The sequence below is a fragment of the Lepisma saccharinum genome, chromosome 7, assembly GCF_977018435.1.
Source record: "Lepisma saccharinum chromosome 7, izLepSacc3.1, whole genome shotgun sequence".
Lineage (NCBI taxonomy): Eukaryota > Metazoa > Arthropoda > Insecta > Zygentoma > Lepismatidae > Lepisma > Lepisma saccharinum.
The window spans coordinates 70,530,535-70,549,383 of NC_139235.1; the positions used below are offsets into that span (position 1 = coordinate 70,530,535).

Here is an 18,849-nt window from a genome sequence, read left to right on the forward strand (position 1 = left end):
AGCATATACCGGGTGTTCCGTTCAATTCTCCCTAATTTCAATTAATTACTGTGAACGAAGTACGATGAATTGTGAAATAACTGCAACACCAAATGAAAGGCCAGATCTTCAAGTTTTGTTTTCATGACTTGAAGTTGTCCGTTTGCTCACTACGCAGTGCCACGGTCGCATAAATAGAAATGGCGACTGTTGAACTATGCGCGCAGGCAGTGGTGTGGTATGCTGAGACAAAATCTGTGATTGCAACGCAACAAAATTTCAGACGAGTGTACGGAGGAGTTGCACCTGATGCTAAATCAATTAGGCTGCGGTTTAGTAAGTTTCTAACAACCGGCAGTGTCCTAGAACAATCTGGTGGAACTCCCCGACGTGTCAGAGGAAAAGGTGGAAGGCATTCGGACAGGGTTTCAGAGGAGCCCGAGTAAATCCATCCGCCAGGCATCTAGGCAATTCAATGTGCCTCCAACAACAATGCATCAAGTTCTGCACAAGGGGCCTCGGTTGTATCCGTATAAAGTGCAGATTCTGCAACAATTAAAGCCGGATGATAAGCCGCGTCCAAAGAATTTGGCATGGAAACCCCGCTCGAATGTCTTCCACCGTTTCCTCTGACACACGACGGCGAGCTCCACCAGATTGTTTTATGACACTGCCGGTTGTTAGAAACTTACCAAACTACAGCCTATCATCAGGTGCAACACCTCTGTACACTCGTCTGAAATTTCGTTGCGTTGCAATAACAGATTTTGTCTCAGAATACCACACCACTGCCTGTGCGCGTTGTTCAACAGTCGCCATTTCTATTTATGCGACCGTGGCGCTGCGTAGTGAGCAAACGGACAACTTCAAGTTATGAAAACAAAACTTGAAGATCTGGCCTTTCATTTGGTGTTGCAGTTATTTCACAATTCATCGTACTTCGTTCACAGTAATTAATTGAAATTAGGGAGAATTGAACGGAACACTCTGTATTTAGTTTTGTCTTTGCTAACCTCCAAACCCATCTCTTAGCTGCTTTTAAAAATATTTTAGCATTATTCTTAAATTGTATTTATATCATCCCCTAGTAAGTCTACATCATCTGCATATGCTAATAACTCAGCCAGACCATTTAATTTTATTCCTTCATTAGTTTCTTTTACCTTTCTAACATCATATTGTAACAACATTCTTGGAACAAACTGTCAAACTGTAACTTTCATGCTTGCAAAGTTGCAGCATTTAAAAGTAATTATCATTGAGAGTAACTATTTCCCAACATTACAAAGCTACCAATACATAAGCTATTACTCGTCATACCCTTGATGTGTAAGTGGTAAAGCACAGGTTTGTCATGCCCATGTAAGGGAATAATTGTAATTTTTTTATTGTAATTTGACTTAATTGTAGTTCTTGATTTCAAGTTTACTTAATTGTAGTTTTTTGACTGATCACATCTGCAAGTCATGTGTAGCAAAATGATTGTCTAATATAGTCTGGCTGATTCCCTTTCATGCATTCCAAATAAATCTTGTGTGTGTTCACAGTGTGTATATATTTGTTTTTACAGGTCCTTACTACAGGTATCGCACTTACTGGGATTACTTCCACACTCCATATGCTGATAATGTTGACTGCATTACTCCTACGATTCAGAGGCTCAAATATGTCCCAATGTATGCTGCACTGTATTTGATATCAGATTACTTGTATCCGTTAAAGGTAAATTTGTTTTTGCCTGTATGAAATTCACTCACGTTATGTGCTAGAAAGTAATATTTTAATTTCATTGATTAAACATTATTTTTTTTCATACTGTAACACGTTTGAAAATATTATGACATTACAAACCTTCAGTGATCATGTTGAAATGAAAAGAAATAGGGGAAGTGTCTTTTGTAAGTTTGTTATCTGGGTTTTAAAAATATTTTATAGTTCCTAATAGTGTACCACATCTCGATAGTATTCATTACTTTGTTGTTCACTTTAGCCAAACATGTGCCATTTTTTTTTACAATAATTAGGACTTCACATGATGCTTCACCAGTTGTATACAGGCTAAACATAGTGTGTCAGAAACATTAATTATAATAGTAAAATACTATTAGAAACAGTTAACTAACAATACTGTTATATTTAAATCTGTATTTATTCTCTATAATGGTCACTCTAGTATTGATAGGGAAAGCTGCAACAAATCACATTTTACGTAGAATTTTCAGCAAAAATGCAGTCTCGACCAGGACTTGAAACCCAAGTCTCTGGCATACTGTGCCATTGCTCTACCACTGAGCTAGCAAGCCATCCTGGCTTTGCCTGCTTTTTCGCTGTCGTTGTTTTACCTGTATAAAATCATCTATGTGACGGTATGCCAGAGACCAGAGTTCGAGTCCTGGTCGAGCCTGCATTTTTCAGTGAAAATTGTACATAGCACATATTCTGTGTGAGCCTAATCTTAATGAATTATATCTTGTGTATAAAGTGGAGCTCAATATAGGTTCAAGATGCTACGCTAGGCATTTTCCATAAAGTTTTTTCCAGTCATTTTGGCAAGAGCCATGAACACATGATAGTTTCAAATGTTGGGAACTTCTGGCCCCCCATGGCAGAGTGGTTAGCACATCGTGCTACGATGCTAGAGGTCCCGGGTTCGAATCCCGGCCTGGGCGTGGATGTTTATGAGTATCCATTCAATTTCATCATGTCATCACTCACCTTCATCTTCGCAAATTAGCCAAAAGTGGCACAAAAAACGAAGTAAAATAAAGCAAATCAAAATCAAAAAAGTCATATGTTGGGAACTATTTTCAAGCAAGTTATTTTAAATTTCTAGAACAATGATATTTTGTTCATTTGCACACAACGTCCAGATAGAAGGTGAAAATCATGGGAAACGACCATTTTCACGTGTGTGTGTATTTATTTTATTAAAGTATATTACTACTGAAGAAACCCAACCTGGCTACCTAACTTAACATATAGGCACACAATTCTAGAGAAGGAAGGTAGAAGCTGCTGATAGTAAAAGTTTGATACTGCAATAGCAATTTTTAACAAAATTGTTTACAAAGCAAAGTTGCAGATGGTGTCTGTCATGTTGTCTCTCAAGCAGTATTACCAGTACATTAAAAACACTCTAAATTTAAGGCATTTGTAGGAAAGTAGATGAACTCACATCATAGTATTTGGGATATCATTTTGGGAAGAAAAAGCATGTTATCCTAGCATCCATAATTACGTATGGCGAGAGACTTGGACAATGGCAGGGACAAAAGAAAGATGCAGGCAGTGGGGATGGAATTTTTAAGGAGTATATTGGTGAAGACTAGAAGGGATAGAATAAGGAATGAGGAGATACAGCAGACAGTGGGGGTGATGAAGCTTCGGGACAGAATAGGTGAGGCACAGATGAGATGGTCCGGACACATGAAGAAGATGGGTGCGGAAAGACTGTCAGTAAGAGCTTACAATGCACAAGGAGTGGGAACAAGGCCAAGGGGGAGAAAAATATGTGGGTGGAAAGAGAGGAGTGGTGGAAGACCAGACACAAATGTAGAGGCTTGACTTCTATGCCGACCCAGCCAGAGGCAGGAAACTGCAAAGAATGATGATGATGATGACATGCGTAATTAATTGATTTGGTTTATTTTACTTTGTTTTTCTGCCACTTTTGGCTAATCGTGAAGATGAGGATGAATGATGATATGATGGAATTGTTACGTACCTTTCAGTCAGCTCAGGAATTTAGCGTTCACTCATCTTGTCGTTGTCAAAAGACACTTGTAATCACCAGGCGTGAAAAACAAAACTTATTATTTCACCTTTATAAACAGTTTATATTTAGATAGAATCTTTTAACAGCAATTTTTAAACTTTAAGCCACATATTACCATTATTCTCAACATTTTATACTACTATTCTCCCATTGCTATGGTATTTTATGCTTGTTGATAAATCTCTCAGTTTGTTAAATGTTGCCAGGTCCTGGCACATCAAGGTTAGTTTATTTTCTATCTGACAATAGTTGTGTATGACATCATAAATATTTGCAAACTTAAAAACAAACACAATATTTTAACTACATAACAAAGAATTACGATGCAATGTCCAGGTCATTACAAAATTGTGAAGGGACGCTCACAAAGAACACCCATGCCCAGGCTGGGATTTGAACTTGTGACTCTCTGCCATGGAGGCTGGCTACACATGCATAAGTTTGGTAATAAGTATATCAGTGTGCTTTTGATAATGTTTCAGGTACATAACATTTCAGGGTTCTCACTCACTAGAAAATTAAAATAACCTTAGGAAAAAGTCTAGTTTTGCACCGATGTCACATTAGCACATATCTTTGCCAATTCGCAGACTCACATACAAAAGTGCTTGGATGCTGGTTCATTCACACATGTTCCTAATAAATATGCCAATAAAATATTGTTTTTTTCTTCACACAGTATGCAGAAACTGAAGAATTTTATACAGATACTTCTGTATTGTACCGTATTTGGTTCATGCAACCGATGTTCTTCAATTTCCGAATGAGGATTTACACTGGATTTGTCCTGTCCGAATGCAGTTGTGTCATGGCAGGGCTTGGAGCATATCCAGTTGCATCTGCACCCAAGTCTGGAAAAGGACCTACAAAGTATGAAGCTCTTCAAGAAATGTAAGTGACAATGTTCATCTTTTGTGATCCACTGCATTTTGGATAAATGTTTTCTTCTTATCAGACAAGACTACAATAATACAGCAAGACAATATGTTATCAATAGTGATAAATTACTTGTAGATATACAGTGGAAGAAGCCTGGTTTTACATTTTCTCGCATTATACAGTAGAACCTCGATTTTACGTTTTTCAGGGTAGCAAGCTGAAAAACCTTAAAATGCAAGAAAATGTAAAATTGAGGAAAATTTTACATCAATGTTGGGACCATAAAGATTATAATGCAGGAAAATGTAAAATTTGGGAACGTAAAATCATCGTACCACTGTAATTCTTTTGTGCATCGTGTCTCAGTGCTAACAATCATAGAAACTATTTTGTTGAAGTGTATTGGGATTTCTTTAACCCTTCATCTGAAAAGTAACATGATCTGTGAGATACAAGTACAGTTTTACTAACATATTCATGATTACATTTAAATTTTCACCTTGTTTTATTTTAGTCCTACATATTGTCACTTTAGAAACATTTATTTATACGAGTGTCAGGCAACTATTTTTTTTCTCAAGAAAGCAGGACTGGTTCAAAAATTCGAAATATACAAATGGAAGAGGACAGTTTATGGAATTGAATGATATATGAACGACGCAGATCATGTGCCCCCCCCAAAAAAAAGCATTAAAAAAGTTCCATTCTACATGTGTGTGTATTAATCACAAGGCTACATTGTCACTACAAAAACAAAGAGGCGCAAACAAAGTGCCCTATGATTCCTCAAAGTAGTCCCCAAGATTGTCCACAACATGCTGACAACGATGTGGGAGATGGTTTCCCACACGTAGGAGGCATCAAATTTTGCCCTCTGGAGTCCAAAACCGTCTCCCACATCGTTGTCAGCATGTTGTGGACACTCTTGGGGACTACTTTGAGGAATCATAGGGCATTTTATTTGCGCCTCTTTGTTTTTGTAGTGACAATGTAGCCTTGTGATTAATACACACACATGTAGAACGGAACTTTTTTTTTTCCCCCACTCCCCTACCAAGCCCTGGTACACATGATCTGCCTCATTCGTATATTGTTCAATTCCATAAAGTGTCCTCTTTCATTTGTATATTTCGAATTTTTGTATCGGACTTGCATTCCCGAGGGAAAAAAAATAGTTGCCCCGACCATCGTATATGTTACTGCCATTCACCGCACTCGTCATCAAATCCAGTTTGGTCTCCGAATCACCTTCTCTTTCATCTACATTATCACAATCACTGATAGATCCTTCATTGCCAATATTATTGTCTTCATTCACCTTCATTGCTACAGAGTATGAAGTAAATGAGTTCAGCATCTTTTTTTGGATGCAGATGGGTCCATTCTGGCAGCGACTGTGCTACCACTAACCCGAATGAAATCTGTTTCTCTGTATCTCACAAATACTAACAGCTTACTAAGCCCAGACCCAAAAAGGCACCAGGTAGAGACTGTGGCCGTCTGTATTCAGAGAAAGGGAGAAGCTACAGAGAAACTTAGAACCACAAACCTAATCGCTTTTGAGAAAATAAACAATTTTAGCCGCATGTATCTCAGAAATACAATGTGACCGATGTAGGGTTAAATTTCCAGAATAAAAATTGAGTTTGTAATTATTAATTTACATTATTGTTACTTTTTTCCAGAAACTCAGATCCAAAAAGACTAAAGAATGAGCCATATGATTTTGAAACAATTCATAATGTCGACCCGTACGGTGCAGACACTGTTACAACCTTCCGCGGTGGCATGAAGTGCTGGAATATGACCGTTCAGTACTGGCTGGCTGTGAATGTGTACAAGAGATCTCACATGAAGTCTCTCAGGTAAGCGCAATGTGATTGACATCACAGTTTAATTCTTCTGTTCCTTAATTTCTTAAAGTTCGCAGTTTGAAATTTTGATACAAAGCATAATGCACAAGATTGCTGGTATCTGGCAACAGGTCTGAAACATTGGAATTAATAAAGTACTTGTAAACCACATGTAAGTAGTGACTTGTTCTTTGTTTTATGACACGTTTTTTGTAGTTTATTGAAGAAATCTAATGTCCTGCCTCAAACATTGTCCCAGGATGAGAAAATTCACTAACTGAACTTACGTAAATATCATAAAATTAATTGCAGTAATTTTTCAAATGGAAGCTGTATTTTAATTTCTTCGAAGTTCATTGAAAATGGTTTTACATACACTTTGCACTGCTGCTCATTTTTTTATTCTATCTTACAAATCTGTCTTGGAAAGTCACCCTTTCCAATTTGACAATTGAACCTTTAGCACATACTATTTATCCATTCTGTGCTGACAAACAGATGTCGAAGATTCCATCTTATTTTAAACCTAAGTACTCGACTTTGAACACAAAAATTGTGACCAAACATTTGCAACTAGAAAGCCACAGTTTCACACATATCTGGTTGAATCCTGATGATTCAGTTCTGCCACAGATTCCGAAAGCCCACAGCATCATTGTTTCTTCCCTGCTTTTAAGCTCTGAGGCCAAAAACAGTACATTTTGGGCTTTTTAACTTGGGATAGCTTCTACATTTCTTTCTGTGTTCCACCATGTTTTCTTAGTAGTCACCATGACATAGATTTCACTTTTCTTGATGGAAATCTTTTCTTTCAGAACCAAAACACAAGCTAACACCTTTTGTTGCAAAGTTTATGCTAATAACAATTAAATAGGTTTTTTTTAAAAATATTGAATGAATTTATCTCATTATTGCATAATTTGAAAGCAATATATATATATATATATTTTAAAATCACTAGTATCTGAAGAAATAGTCTGCTGTGATGAACAATAGATGTCACTGGGCTATTAACTATTTTCAGATCAGTTTTCTTTATTTTTTCTAAATATTTTGCTTTTGTAAAAGTGTGGCAGTTGCAGATCATTTTTATAGAATTCAGGCTGCTGTTCAGTTTTCAAGAAAACCAGTATTTCAAAACCAACAGAAAATTGGTTGTGAACTCTTTTAAAGTATCATATCCTGCATCCCAGTTTGAAATGAAGTTGTTTGTTTGACTGAGGTAGTGATAGGAATATGAAAGCAGACAGTGACTTGATGATCAAATATGCATGCAAGTTTTGTGAATATAATGTATACCAGATTTGAAATACCTGGTGGCCAGAATTAAAGTTACCCAACTCAGAGCCCTCTGTAGCCTGTTTGAGGCATCCTAGAACTCTGAAATTTGGTGAATCCACCATGGGGAAAAGGATAACGATAAAAAAAATAGTTCAATTTTCCACCAACAGGTTGAAATGTGGTGCTGTAATAATGAATATTGAAAAAAACATAAGTCAGGTGTACAAATCTTTATTGTTGGTTTCTGTCAGTACAACAGTGTTCAATATGCCAGTACAACAGTGCTCAATATGCAGCTGCACTATTATTGCCATTCTGATAAAACAACTTCACCAGCAATGCACTTTCTTTCTTATTTAATGGGATGGTGATCACTTCCGAACTTTTGTTCAGCACTCACGTTAAGTGGTTTAGCTAAGTTATTAATTAGAAAGGCATTTGTTAGTGGCTGGAAGTTGCGAGAAAATAATATCTCGTTTATTGCAAGATTGCAAGGTAAAGGCAAATCCATAACCAATTGGAACCGTTTACGTCATTATTACAACCCATCATGGAAGTACAGCGCCACATTTCAACCTGGTGATGGAAAATTGAACTATTTTCTTTTTTATCAGCATCCTCTTCCCCATGGTCTGCATAGTGGATTCACCAAATTTCAGAGTTCTACAATGCTTCAAACAGGCTACAGAGGGCTCTGAGTTGGGTAACTTTAATTCTGGCCACCCGGTATTTCTGTGGAATAGAACACTAATATTGAAAGTTATATTTTAACCTAAGAAGTTTGTTAAAATGTTGCTTGTTATAAAATAATCAATTATCTGTTTATAAATACACAGTGAATAATAACAAAATAAAAATTTTGTAGCAGTAGAAAGTGTCTTGAATGATATAAATTCTTTTTGCTCTCTTGTGTACGCGATTTATCTGCCTTTTCTCTTTCAGGACAAGCTTTGTAATGCTGACATCATCTTTCTGGCATGGCGTATATGCTGGCTACTACCTGTGCTTGTGTTCAGTGCCATTTTATTTACCAGTGGAAGATTTGTATATTAATCTTTATCTGAAGAATGCTACAGGACAGGTAGGTACAAGGGCACAAGAAAGAATGGTGGAGGAATAGAATAGTGAACAATGATTATTAACTTTGTTAATTAAGGATTTTTTTCCACCTGTTCAAGTGGCTCTGGCCCGACCCTGTGGCCGAGCGGTTAGCACATCGCGCTGCGACGCCAAGGGTCCCGGGTTCGAATCCCGGTCGGGCTTGGTTGTTTGTGAATGTCCATTCATCAATTTCATCCTTTCATCACTCATCCTCATGTTCGCAAATTAGCCAAGAGGCACAAAACGCGAAGTAAAATAAACTAAATAAAAAAAAAAAAAACCAAATCAAGTGGCTCTGGCACCCACCCAGCATTATAATTTGGGGGTAAAGGCAATTAGGGGTGTGGTGCTCATCACAACACCCCCACCTTCAGCCGTGATCAAGAAAGTGTGGGTCTTCACTTCCCTATACACCATCATGATGTGGTGCAAAGCACAGGGAAGCACTTTACTGTAACCAGGTGGCTGCAGTGCATTTTCTCTCTTAAAATAGAACTCCATATTTAGACATTTACTTTAGAGATCCAGGGACCATAAATTATGTATTTAAATACTTCGTAAACAACTTATCATTTCCTTTTAGTAAATAGAACTCATAATAAACTTAAAAAGTGCAAAAATCAATGAATGCCTGTGATCAAAAGCTAGAGCAAGAAAAATATTTTTTAAGCTGTGTTACTTTCATTCATTTTTTTGGTCCTGTTAAACAATAGTGCTAATATGCATTTAAATATTTAGATAAAGCCATACTCATGCCACATGCTAACATTTTGAATATAAAAATGTCACTTATTTTGACACTTTCACCACATGTGGCTTCTTCAGGAGGATCAGCATCTGTATCTGTTCAGTGTGGTATCGGCTCAGCTCTAATCCTTAACCTTTATAATGTGTTGTACATGCCCTGTGCAGGTCCTTGACAACCTTGCACTTTTAACTTTTCTCAAGGGGTGGCTCTTTACAACCCTTTTCTATCTTTAAGGTAAGGGTTTTAGATAAGGAGATATTTCCTCCTATACCTAAAAGGGTGCAAAATGACCATACGTGTCGAAGTACCAAAAAAAAATTTAACACTATCAATCAATCAATCCTGAAGAAGCCATGCAATTTAATGAAAGCCTTGAGGTAATAAATACAGGTATCTGTCAAAGTAAGTGACTTGTTTTATATTCATGAATACATTTATATTTGTTTCAGAAAAAGAAGATATTAGAATGGGTATGCTGGTTCTTCAGAATGCAAGCTTTCACGTACATGGGAGTGGCATTCCTGCTTCTCAGAATTGACACGACACTGCGTTACTGGAGCTCGATATATTTCTGCTACAACATTTTCTGGCTTGTGGCTTACTTAATCGGCATATTTTTCCTCAAAGACAAGAAACAGCATACACGGTCAACAGACAAGGTAAAAACAGAAGAAGGAAAAGTAGAAAAGAAAGATTGAGCTAGCAATTGGCGACTTGTTACAAGCCAAGTGATAGGTTCAAGAATGTTGGACCGACATTTGTAACATGGTTAGGTAGCTTGTACCATGACTGAATACATTTTGCAAGATTCTGCTGCAGCATTTTTTTGATAAATGTTGAAACGTAGTACATGGTAGTGTTGTTTTGTTTAGCCATATCTTATATGGGTTAATATTGTCAAACCAGATTTCATCATTTGGGGAAATGTGTATGTTTTGTTAATCAGATTCTATATTTTTTTTATGATGAGATTATTATTATTGATTTTCTCTTTTTTTTTTTACATATATTTTGTTTTTGCTCGCAAAGAGCGCAATATGGGATTTATAGTCACATGGGTGATATGTAATGAAGGCCAAAGTCCGCACAAGTTTCCTTGTATTTAAGGAATTATTAGTATGATTATTAACTAGTGCAAGGGCAATTTTTGTTGTTGTTGCATCGTATGATGTATTAAGAAAAACATTTTACCCAGTCTAACTATTCATGGTGGTTGCGGTAAACGCGGTTTAAAATTACTTACGTGAAATCTCCTAAATTTCACGTAAGCAGTCTAACTAGTTAATTTGTTGCACTTATTTTTTATTAGATTTTCTCCTGAAAGCTGTTATAGGTTCATATATTATACACCATGTGCCACAATAGAAATTCGGATTTCATATCCTGTAGAATTGTAAAAAGTGAGGTAATCAAAACGTGTATATTGTTCATTCTCCAATCAATCCTTCCTCAGGGATTCAAGAAAAGAAGTTGTGGAGGGGTTAAAACATGCTTAAGACAGTTGAAAATGAGTTTAAAAAATATATAAACTTGATATCCTGATCATATCACTGAAGCCATCGGCCATTTCTTGTACCTATTTCGGAACGATGATAGCTTCAACCAACCCAAAGCAAACTCATCATTCCAAGGTAGCTACAAGAGATACCAATTGCTTCAGTGACTTTTTAACTCATTTCAACTGCCTTAAGCCTATGTCTCACCTCTCCTGAATTTAAGATGAGGTTGATCCGAAAATCCAGAAGACAAAACAAGTTATGGACTTTCATTTTCTCTCAATTTTTAATATGTACGGTATTGTTATTTTAGAATTTTGTTATAATTTTTGACAGCTATATTTTTTTTTATGGTAAAACTATCATTTGGTAAAAGGGATTTTGAGCTACATTCAGTACAAAAACTGGCTTGGTAATTTTGGTACTTGAATACCAAATATTTACCAGAATGATATGTAGAAAGTATGTTTTTCATAAATCCTAACGTAAATGAATTTAACAGAGGTAAATATATATTAGGGATGGGACCTATTAATCGGTACTCTATCGGTATCGGCCGATATAGGCATATCGGTGTATCAGTTTATCGGTAAAATTACCGATTATTTTACCGATCTGATATATCAATAAATATCTGATAGTTTAGTGCAAAATTCTGCCATTTTTGTTGTAATTTTTATGGATAATCTCCATGCCCTACTTTTTTAAAAAGTAAGTGTCTAAGTATGCAATTTCTCTTGCACTGCAGTCACTTTGAAACACATTTTTTAAGGAGGTCAATGAACCTTTCAGGTTCTTCCAGGACCATTTCCAATTTTATATCGGATCGGTAGAATATCGGTTATCGGTATCGGTAAATTTTATATCGGTACTTTATCGGTATCGGCCAAAATTTCATATCGTCCCATCCCTAATATATATCAAACGAAGTGTTAGTGAGAAGGTATCGAATGTGGGACATGCATATGTACATGAAACACATGCAGAGTCATTTATTTTATTTTTCAGGCTCAATCATTAATGTGAATAGATATTATGGAAGTATTACTTCTTGACATGTATTTTTAAAGGTAAAAACTTTTGTAGAATCTAGCAGTAATATTATGTATTAGCAGATATTTAGCACGGAAAAGTGTTACATTTTATCTGTTCAGATTGTATTGCATTGCACCCTAATGCAAGTTGAAATAACTATATTTTGCAGAAGGAATGATGTGATTGGATTAATGAATAGAGGATTGTTCAGGCCTTCTTGTGTGTATTTAGTGCTATGCTAACTTTGTTTCTCATCTACAACTATGTTTCACAGCTTTTACTTACTGTCTCAGTGATACACTAAGGGAGATTTCACACCAAAGGAACACACTGCACGTGTCACTTGAGGATTTCACCTATCATGCCTCTACGGTGTGACATATTGCTGCTGATTGGTTCATTCTCAAGCAAAATGCGTCTCGTGTTGCTTCAGTCTGAAATCTCTTGAAGTCCAAACACTAAATCTTGTTATCTACAGTGAAACCCCCGTCTGTACATTTCGAAATTTTTCATTTAATTTTCCAGATCATACATTAATTTTCCAAGACCCAGTGCAACAAAATATTAGTATTTTTTCTTGGATTTTTCATTTTCCCCACATTTTAATTTTTTAGGTGGAGTTTCCTAAAAAAATGTATTATTGAGGTTTCACTATATTTCTCAAAATGTATAGGCTATGCGTGTAAACAAGAACGTGTCCCAGTATTGTATTCACCACATGTAAAGAAGCCGCAGTTCATATGTTATCATCAAAAGTTTATGAATTTTGTAAACTTTTCAGTGCAGCATAATTTCATAATATCACCATTAACTACATGAATCACCACATAGAAATTGCTAATTAACTACCATCAGAAATATTATGAAAGTTGTGGAATTCTGTAGTGTGGAAAAGTCAGTGGATAGTATTTTCCAAGTACTTCTGAACATGCAGTTAACCCCTTGTATGTACATATTAGAGTTATTTTTCTTTTCCTGTATTTACCATGTGTACAGTCATGTACAAAACAAACTGGCAACCTATAAATCGAAGTAGTTTTGATGCTTTTTGGAACTGTACCCATTAGAAATATCTTTGGCTGAATACTATCTTGTCGTATGTCCATTTGCACTGACTTTGCATGAGAGCTGATTGACATTTATTGCATGTGGATTTTGAATGCACTACAAGATTTGTGCAAACATTTTATTAATATTGATAAATCACCCCACTTGACAGTCGGATAAATCATTTCAAAACATGACGCACCAACTTCATCTCTGATTATACGACAAATCAATATTCAGCCAACAACATATATATATATATACATGACTAAATACTGTAGCGTAGTGCTGTTACGAAGCAGACAATTTAAAGTTTCTGATGTATTTGCAGATAATGTTTTGAACAGATTCCAATATATTTATTTAATAGAGGATTGACATAGAATTGCGTTTGTCTATTCTAAATATTCTCTGATATTTTACACATGCAGAGAGACAATTTTCACCAGTTTATGAAAAATATTAAAATTATTAGATTTAAAATAATCTCAAGGAAACCGACATGAATTAGAATATTTTATAAATATTGAAGAAGTGTAACTCTTGGAAGTATTTCCAAGTCATTTTGTTAAATTTCTCTTATGATGGTATTGATATTGAATCTTTGCAATGAATTGTTGAAGAAATTACGAGTAACATTAACTTCTACATGCCATCCATAATTATGATAGGAGGTAGATAATTCTTAAAATGCGGCAGCTTGTAAATGTATTAGTTACTTTGTAATGCCAGTTCCTCATTCATTTTATGCTTACTGTATTTTCCTTTGTATTTTTTGTGCATTTTAATCTATCATGAACAACTTGTCCATTTTTTTGTACACGTGTGGATTTGCATGTGAAATTGTGCAGTGTGAAATGCTCAGGATATGTCTCAAGAGAAATGCATTTATTATTATTATTATTTTTCTTATGCTTCCGGCAACTGCATATTCAAAAATTATTGTTATTCACATGCAAAAGTTTGAATGCCTTTTCTTAGGTATAATTATTATTATTACTAGGACTAGGATTTTCATATTTTGATGCATTTTCGGTCATATTCAGCATATTTTTGCATTTTCAAGAAATATACAGTCATTTTCGAAGTTGATTCGTTCTTACTTCCATGTTTACTAGTTTGTTTTTTTTTGTTTTTTTGTACTGCAGCAAAATCTTTTTCATTTTTATTTGAAAATTTAGAGAAAGTATTCATTGTGCATTGTCCATAAAGTGAACAAAAATAGTACGTATGTGAAAATATCTCCGTATTTAGATATTGATATTTGAAACAGTCCAGTTATAAGGGCATATTTTTGAAATTATAGTGCATATTTTGTACAATTTTAGGTCATACGAGCATATTTTATTTTGCATATCTTGGTGATTTTTAATCATAAAAATCCTAGCCCTAGTTATTAGTATCCTGCAATGATTTTTTTCATGTTTATAAACATTCACAATCGAAGGAAGATTTTTAGATGCTTTTTTGTTTTCTATTTCTAATGCTGGAAAAAAACCTTGATGTTTAATGGATTGATTTAGGAAAGAATTTAGAACTTGGCAAAGAAAATTTAGTAATGGACGAGTCCCTATCCTTTCTCTGACTCCTACCCTTCAATTGAACACTGGTTATCATTGAGTGAAATTGTTCTGACATAAGCTTCAATAGTAAACCTGAACTTTCCATACTTCACTGCATAATCATCACAGGTTTTATGCATTTTTTTTAAAAAAAGAAAATGGTGTGCAAGCATTGTCACATTTCACCACTAAAAATAGTGCCAATAATTTTTTGCATTTAAGTTTTTCCAGGTATTAGTGATTCTTATGAATACATTGTCATTATCCAGAAATGATCCAATATAATTAAATGTGTGTGCTGAGTGACAGAGCATCCTTGAACAGGTATTAAAGTTACTAAAAGTGCATATGTAGAATTATCCAGTAATATTGCAAAATATTTGTCGTATTCACTTTACAATTACTGCTAATTGTTTATCATAAGTCAGAATGCTGTTACTAAACGTTATAAACAGGTATAATTTTTATCAGCATGCTGAAAATTATATTAATTATAGTCTATTTTCTCTTAAAATGTGTATAGTTCATAAAGTATTATGTGATCATGAGGCCAGAGTAATTATTATAAATGTTAACATGACTTCTCTTTTATCACTATATATGTGTCAAGAAACATGGTGTTCATTGTAGTGTAAATTCTCTATAAATATATATTTCAAATCTTATTTTTTATACTGGAAAAGAGAAAATTTGGTACATATTTTTCAGTAATGTAATACACAATTTCTTCTACAAAATTTTATAACAAGGGAAAGAACTTTGTAGAAAAATATGTACACATTAACAATGTATCAATTTGTATTTCATACTTCTGTAATTTAGTATATAAATTTTTATCTTACTATACTTAAGGGTTATGTACAATATATATGTGTAGTATACTTACATGTTTCACATAATCTTGTTGTTGTGCTCAGTGTAATAGTGTTATTGAAGACTGTAATGGGTTTGTTATTGTTTTTCTAGTGTGTTTTGAGTAAGGATTTGAAATGTGTTTATAGTTACCATTAAAGCTATTAAGATGATTTTAATGGGAAACATTCCATTATGGGGCATGATGCATCGTGATTGCATAACACCTATGTATTTCGAACAAAATAATGCTTCCTCCTTGAATGTAAGGATATGTGAATAAATTGTGAATTAGAAGCTATGAAATAAATGTGGTTATGTCATTAAAATTTCGTTATTATGTGTAGTTGTTCCTTCACTTAGCTTTGCCTTAAGTTTTATGAAGTTAAATGTTCTGTAAAAAGAAAATTAATTTCAGTCACACGCATAAGCAAATGCAAAAATATGCAATAAATCCTATGTATTTTGTTGAAGTTTTTCTGTGGGGACTTATATAGTATTTGTATAACCACAATCACCCATTGCTCAACATGAATTAGTTATTCTAATTGTGAAATAATTTCTGTATTTAAATTTTGTCATGTGCATGAAGACATATGTATTGGATGTGGTATTGAATATACAGGGTAAGTCTGGACCCAGAAGTCACAGAAATTTTCTGACACGCCTGCACAGTGAAACACTCTGAATTTAGACCTTGTGCACTATGGCTTTTGAGTGTCCTCACAAAACCAAATTGAGTGGAGTGAGATCTGTGTTCCTTGGAGACCACTTCATTCATCCTCGGCGTACAGCCCAGTATGTCCAAAACTGTGTGTTAAAGTAATGTCACACTGTATAAGCACCTATTGAAAACTCATATGGGTCCAGACTTACAGGACACCCTGTATTTATCATCATATATGTTCGTGTAGTCATTGCAGCTAAGTAGTACAAGGGGAAGTAACAGTTGTTTGCCACCAAACCAATTTTATTTTTCAATGTTGAGATAATCGTTAAATTGATATTTTAGAGAAATGGGTAGCTATATAGGCATTAATTCAAAAATGACTTAAGAGTAGTGCTTTCATTTGTGTACACTAAATTCTTTAGTCCATGAGTGCTTAAACATCAGAATGGTATTGAATATTATTCAATGTTCTCCATGTAATAATTTTCTATTAAGAATAAGAAACATACCTCCAAGTATGTGCATTTGTGCAAAACAATTATTTTTAAAAGAACTCTACGCGTGTACATAAATATGAACACTACGTTGCTTCAACCTGTCAATTTTTACAACATTCACTGTCAATAAATATATCATTTGAATATGTTTGTTGCAATGTGGTATAATGTTCATGTGGATTAATATTAAACTATGTAAATTTTTGTCCAAAATTTTAGTGACTAAACACTATGTCTTCCTTCAAATTCATTTGGTGTTATGCAATTATATTATAATACCTGTGTATAAATAACATGCTATTTTTTCAATTTTATTACCAGACAGCACAAACAGATACCCTCACTACCAATGTTACTAAGAATTGAACTTCATTTTGGTAAAATTGCTTCATTTGCAGCATGTTGTTATAAATTAATGTTAGAAGTCAAAAATGCTTTACGTACAACATTCTTGATATTATATTTCCCTATGTACACTTTAACTGTAGGTATCAGTGGTTAAACAAACACTGCTTGTATACTTCATGTAAAATGCAATAATGTGTCAAAACTACTACTATTTCCTCTGGGTAACCAAAGCCCGTTCAGGGACTACAGAAATTGATCATTCCATTGACGATATGGTCTTCATAAATTTGTTTTCCTTTTGGCCTGTAATTTAATAATTTTCGAGGCAAACTGGCATCATCAGAACATGTTGATTCCACTTTAACTGATAATTTTGAATTTCTTCCACTATTGCTTTGATGTTTCATTTGGGTATTTCGGATTTCTTCACATCTAATTTTTCTCATAAGGTTAGTTCACTTAAAGACCGCAAAAATCTCATTTGTGAACAATTTATTCTAGTTTTATAATGTTGACGAGTCCAACATTCGCTACCATAGAGAAGACCCAGTTTTGAAATTATGTTATGGTGTCTAGGTAATTTGAATTTATTTTCTCATTTGTTTTGCAAAATTACATTTAATCTGTTATATTTGACTAAATTTTTCTCAACATCTTTTCAGTGTTCAAACGGTGAAGTATGGCTTCCCAAATATACAAAGTCTGTTATCTTTTCAATTATTTTATCGTTTATCTCTATTTTCACTCAAGGAAGTTATTTACCATTTATTACCATTGACTTTGTTTTATCCTCTGAAATGTTCACGTTATAATTTGTAAGAATTGGTTGAGGTTTGAAAACAGGCCTTTATAGATCATCTTCACTTCCTGCCATCAACATCTGGTCGTCTGCAAATATTACTGTTTGAAATATTATATTTCCATCAATATGTCAAAACTTGAAATATATTTTGTTTGAGGGGCAGCATTATCAAATAAATAAAATACATTTTTTTAATATAATATTTTAAAAATGTGTGTTCAACCAGAGTGGAGTGTTGAAAATTTAATCTTAAGTTGAGGATGATTTCATGAGCAATAAACTGAAAGTGGTAGTTCAGGTATTAAAATTGAAATATTTTGTAAAATCTGAATCATCATTAATGTAGAGTTGTTTTTTTTCTTAAAAGGATAAAAATGCTCCAAATATTTTTTTCCTAATCGTATGAATGCAGATTTTGTATAGTAACATGCTCCCGACTAAAGATAAGTAGAGACTATATTAATACATACTTAAAAAGTTATATTTTAACATTTATCATTTTGGTATTGTTTCCTCGGAAAAGAAAAATATTTTCAAGATAATTTGAAACTCTATGTGTTGAACAAGTAACAGATATGGCTATGGCTATATACTATATGCACATTATAAAGTGGCATATTCATTGGAAAATAACTAACATAAAAACTTTCCCAGGCTGTGATTAGTATGCAACACTGCCAAGACGGATCAATATATTTCTCAATTTGATTATATAGCGAAATGCAAACTTAAGTTCGGGAGGATGGAGGGAACGATGGTGATAATGTTTTATATGCTTAGAAAATTGATCATCTTAAACCAATTGTATGTCTTTAAGTGTTGTTATGTTGTATGTGATATATATATATATGTAATGAACAGAATTTTCTGTAATAAATGTTTTATTAAGAGGAATGTTTATCATGTATTTGATATGTTACCAAT

The 18,849-nt window shown here is 34.2% G+C and overlaps 1 protein-coding gene across 1 annotated transcript in view; it reads left to right on the forward strand.

Moving 5' to 3' along the window:
- The window catches only part of frj (membrane bound O-acyltransferase domain containing farjavit), a 36,675-nt gene extending 18,581 nt beyond the window's left edge, over positions 1-18,094 (forward strand). The window contains exons 4-8 of the mRNA XM_083125415.1: positions 1,550-1,701; positions 4,434-4,645; positions 6,319-6,498; positions 8,710-8,848; positions 10,066-18,094. Coding sequence (XP_082981541.1) covers positions 1,550-1,701; positions 4,434-4,645; positions 6,319-6,498; positions 8,710-8,848; positions 10,066-10,314 — 932 coding nt within the window. The 3' untranslated portion in view covers positions 10,315-18,094. The remainder of the gene's footprint in view (positions 1-1,549; positions 1,702-4,433; positions 4,646-6,318; positions 6,499-8,709; positions 8,849-10,065) is intronic.
- The last annotated feature ends 755 nt before the right edge of the window (positions 18,095-18,849 follow it).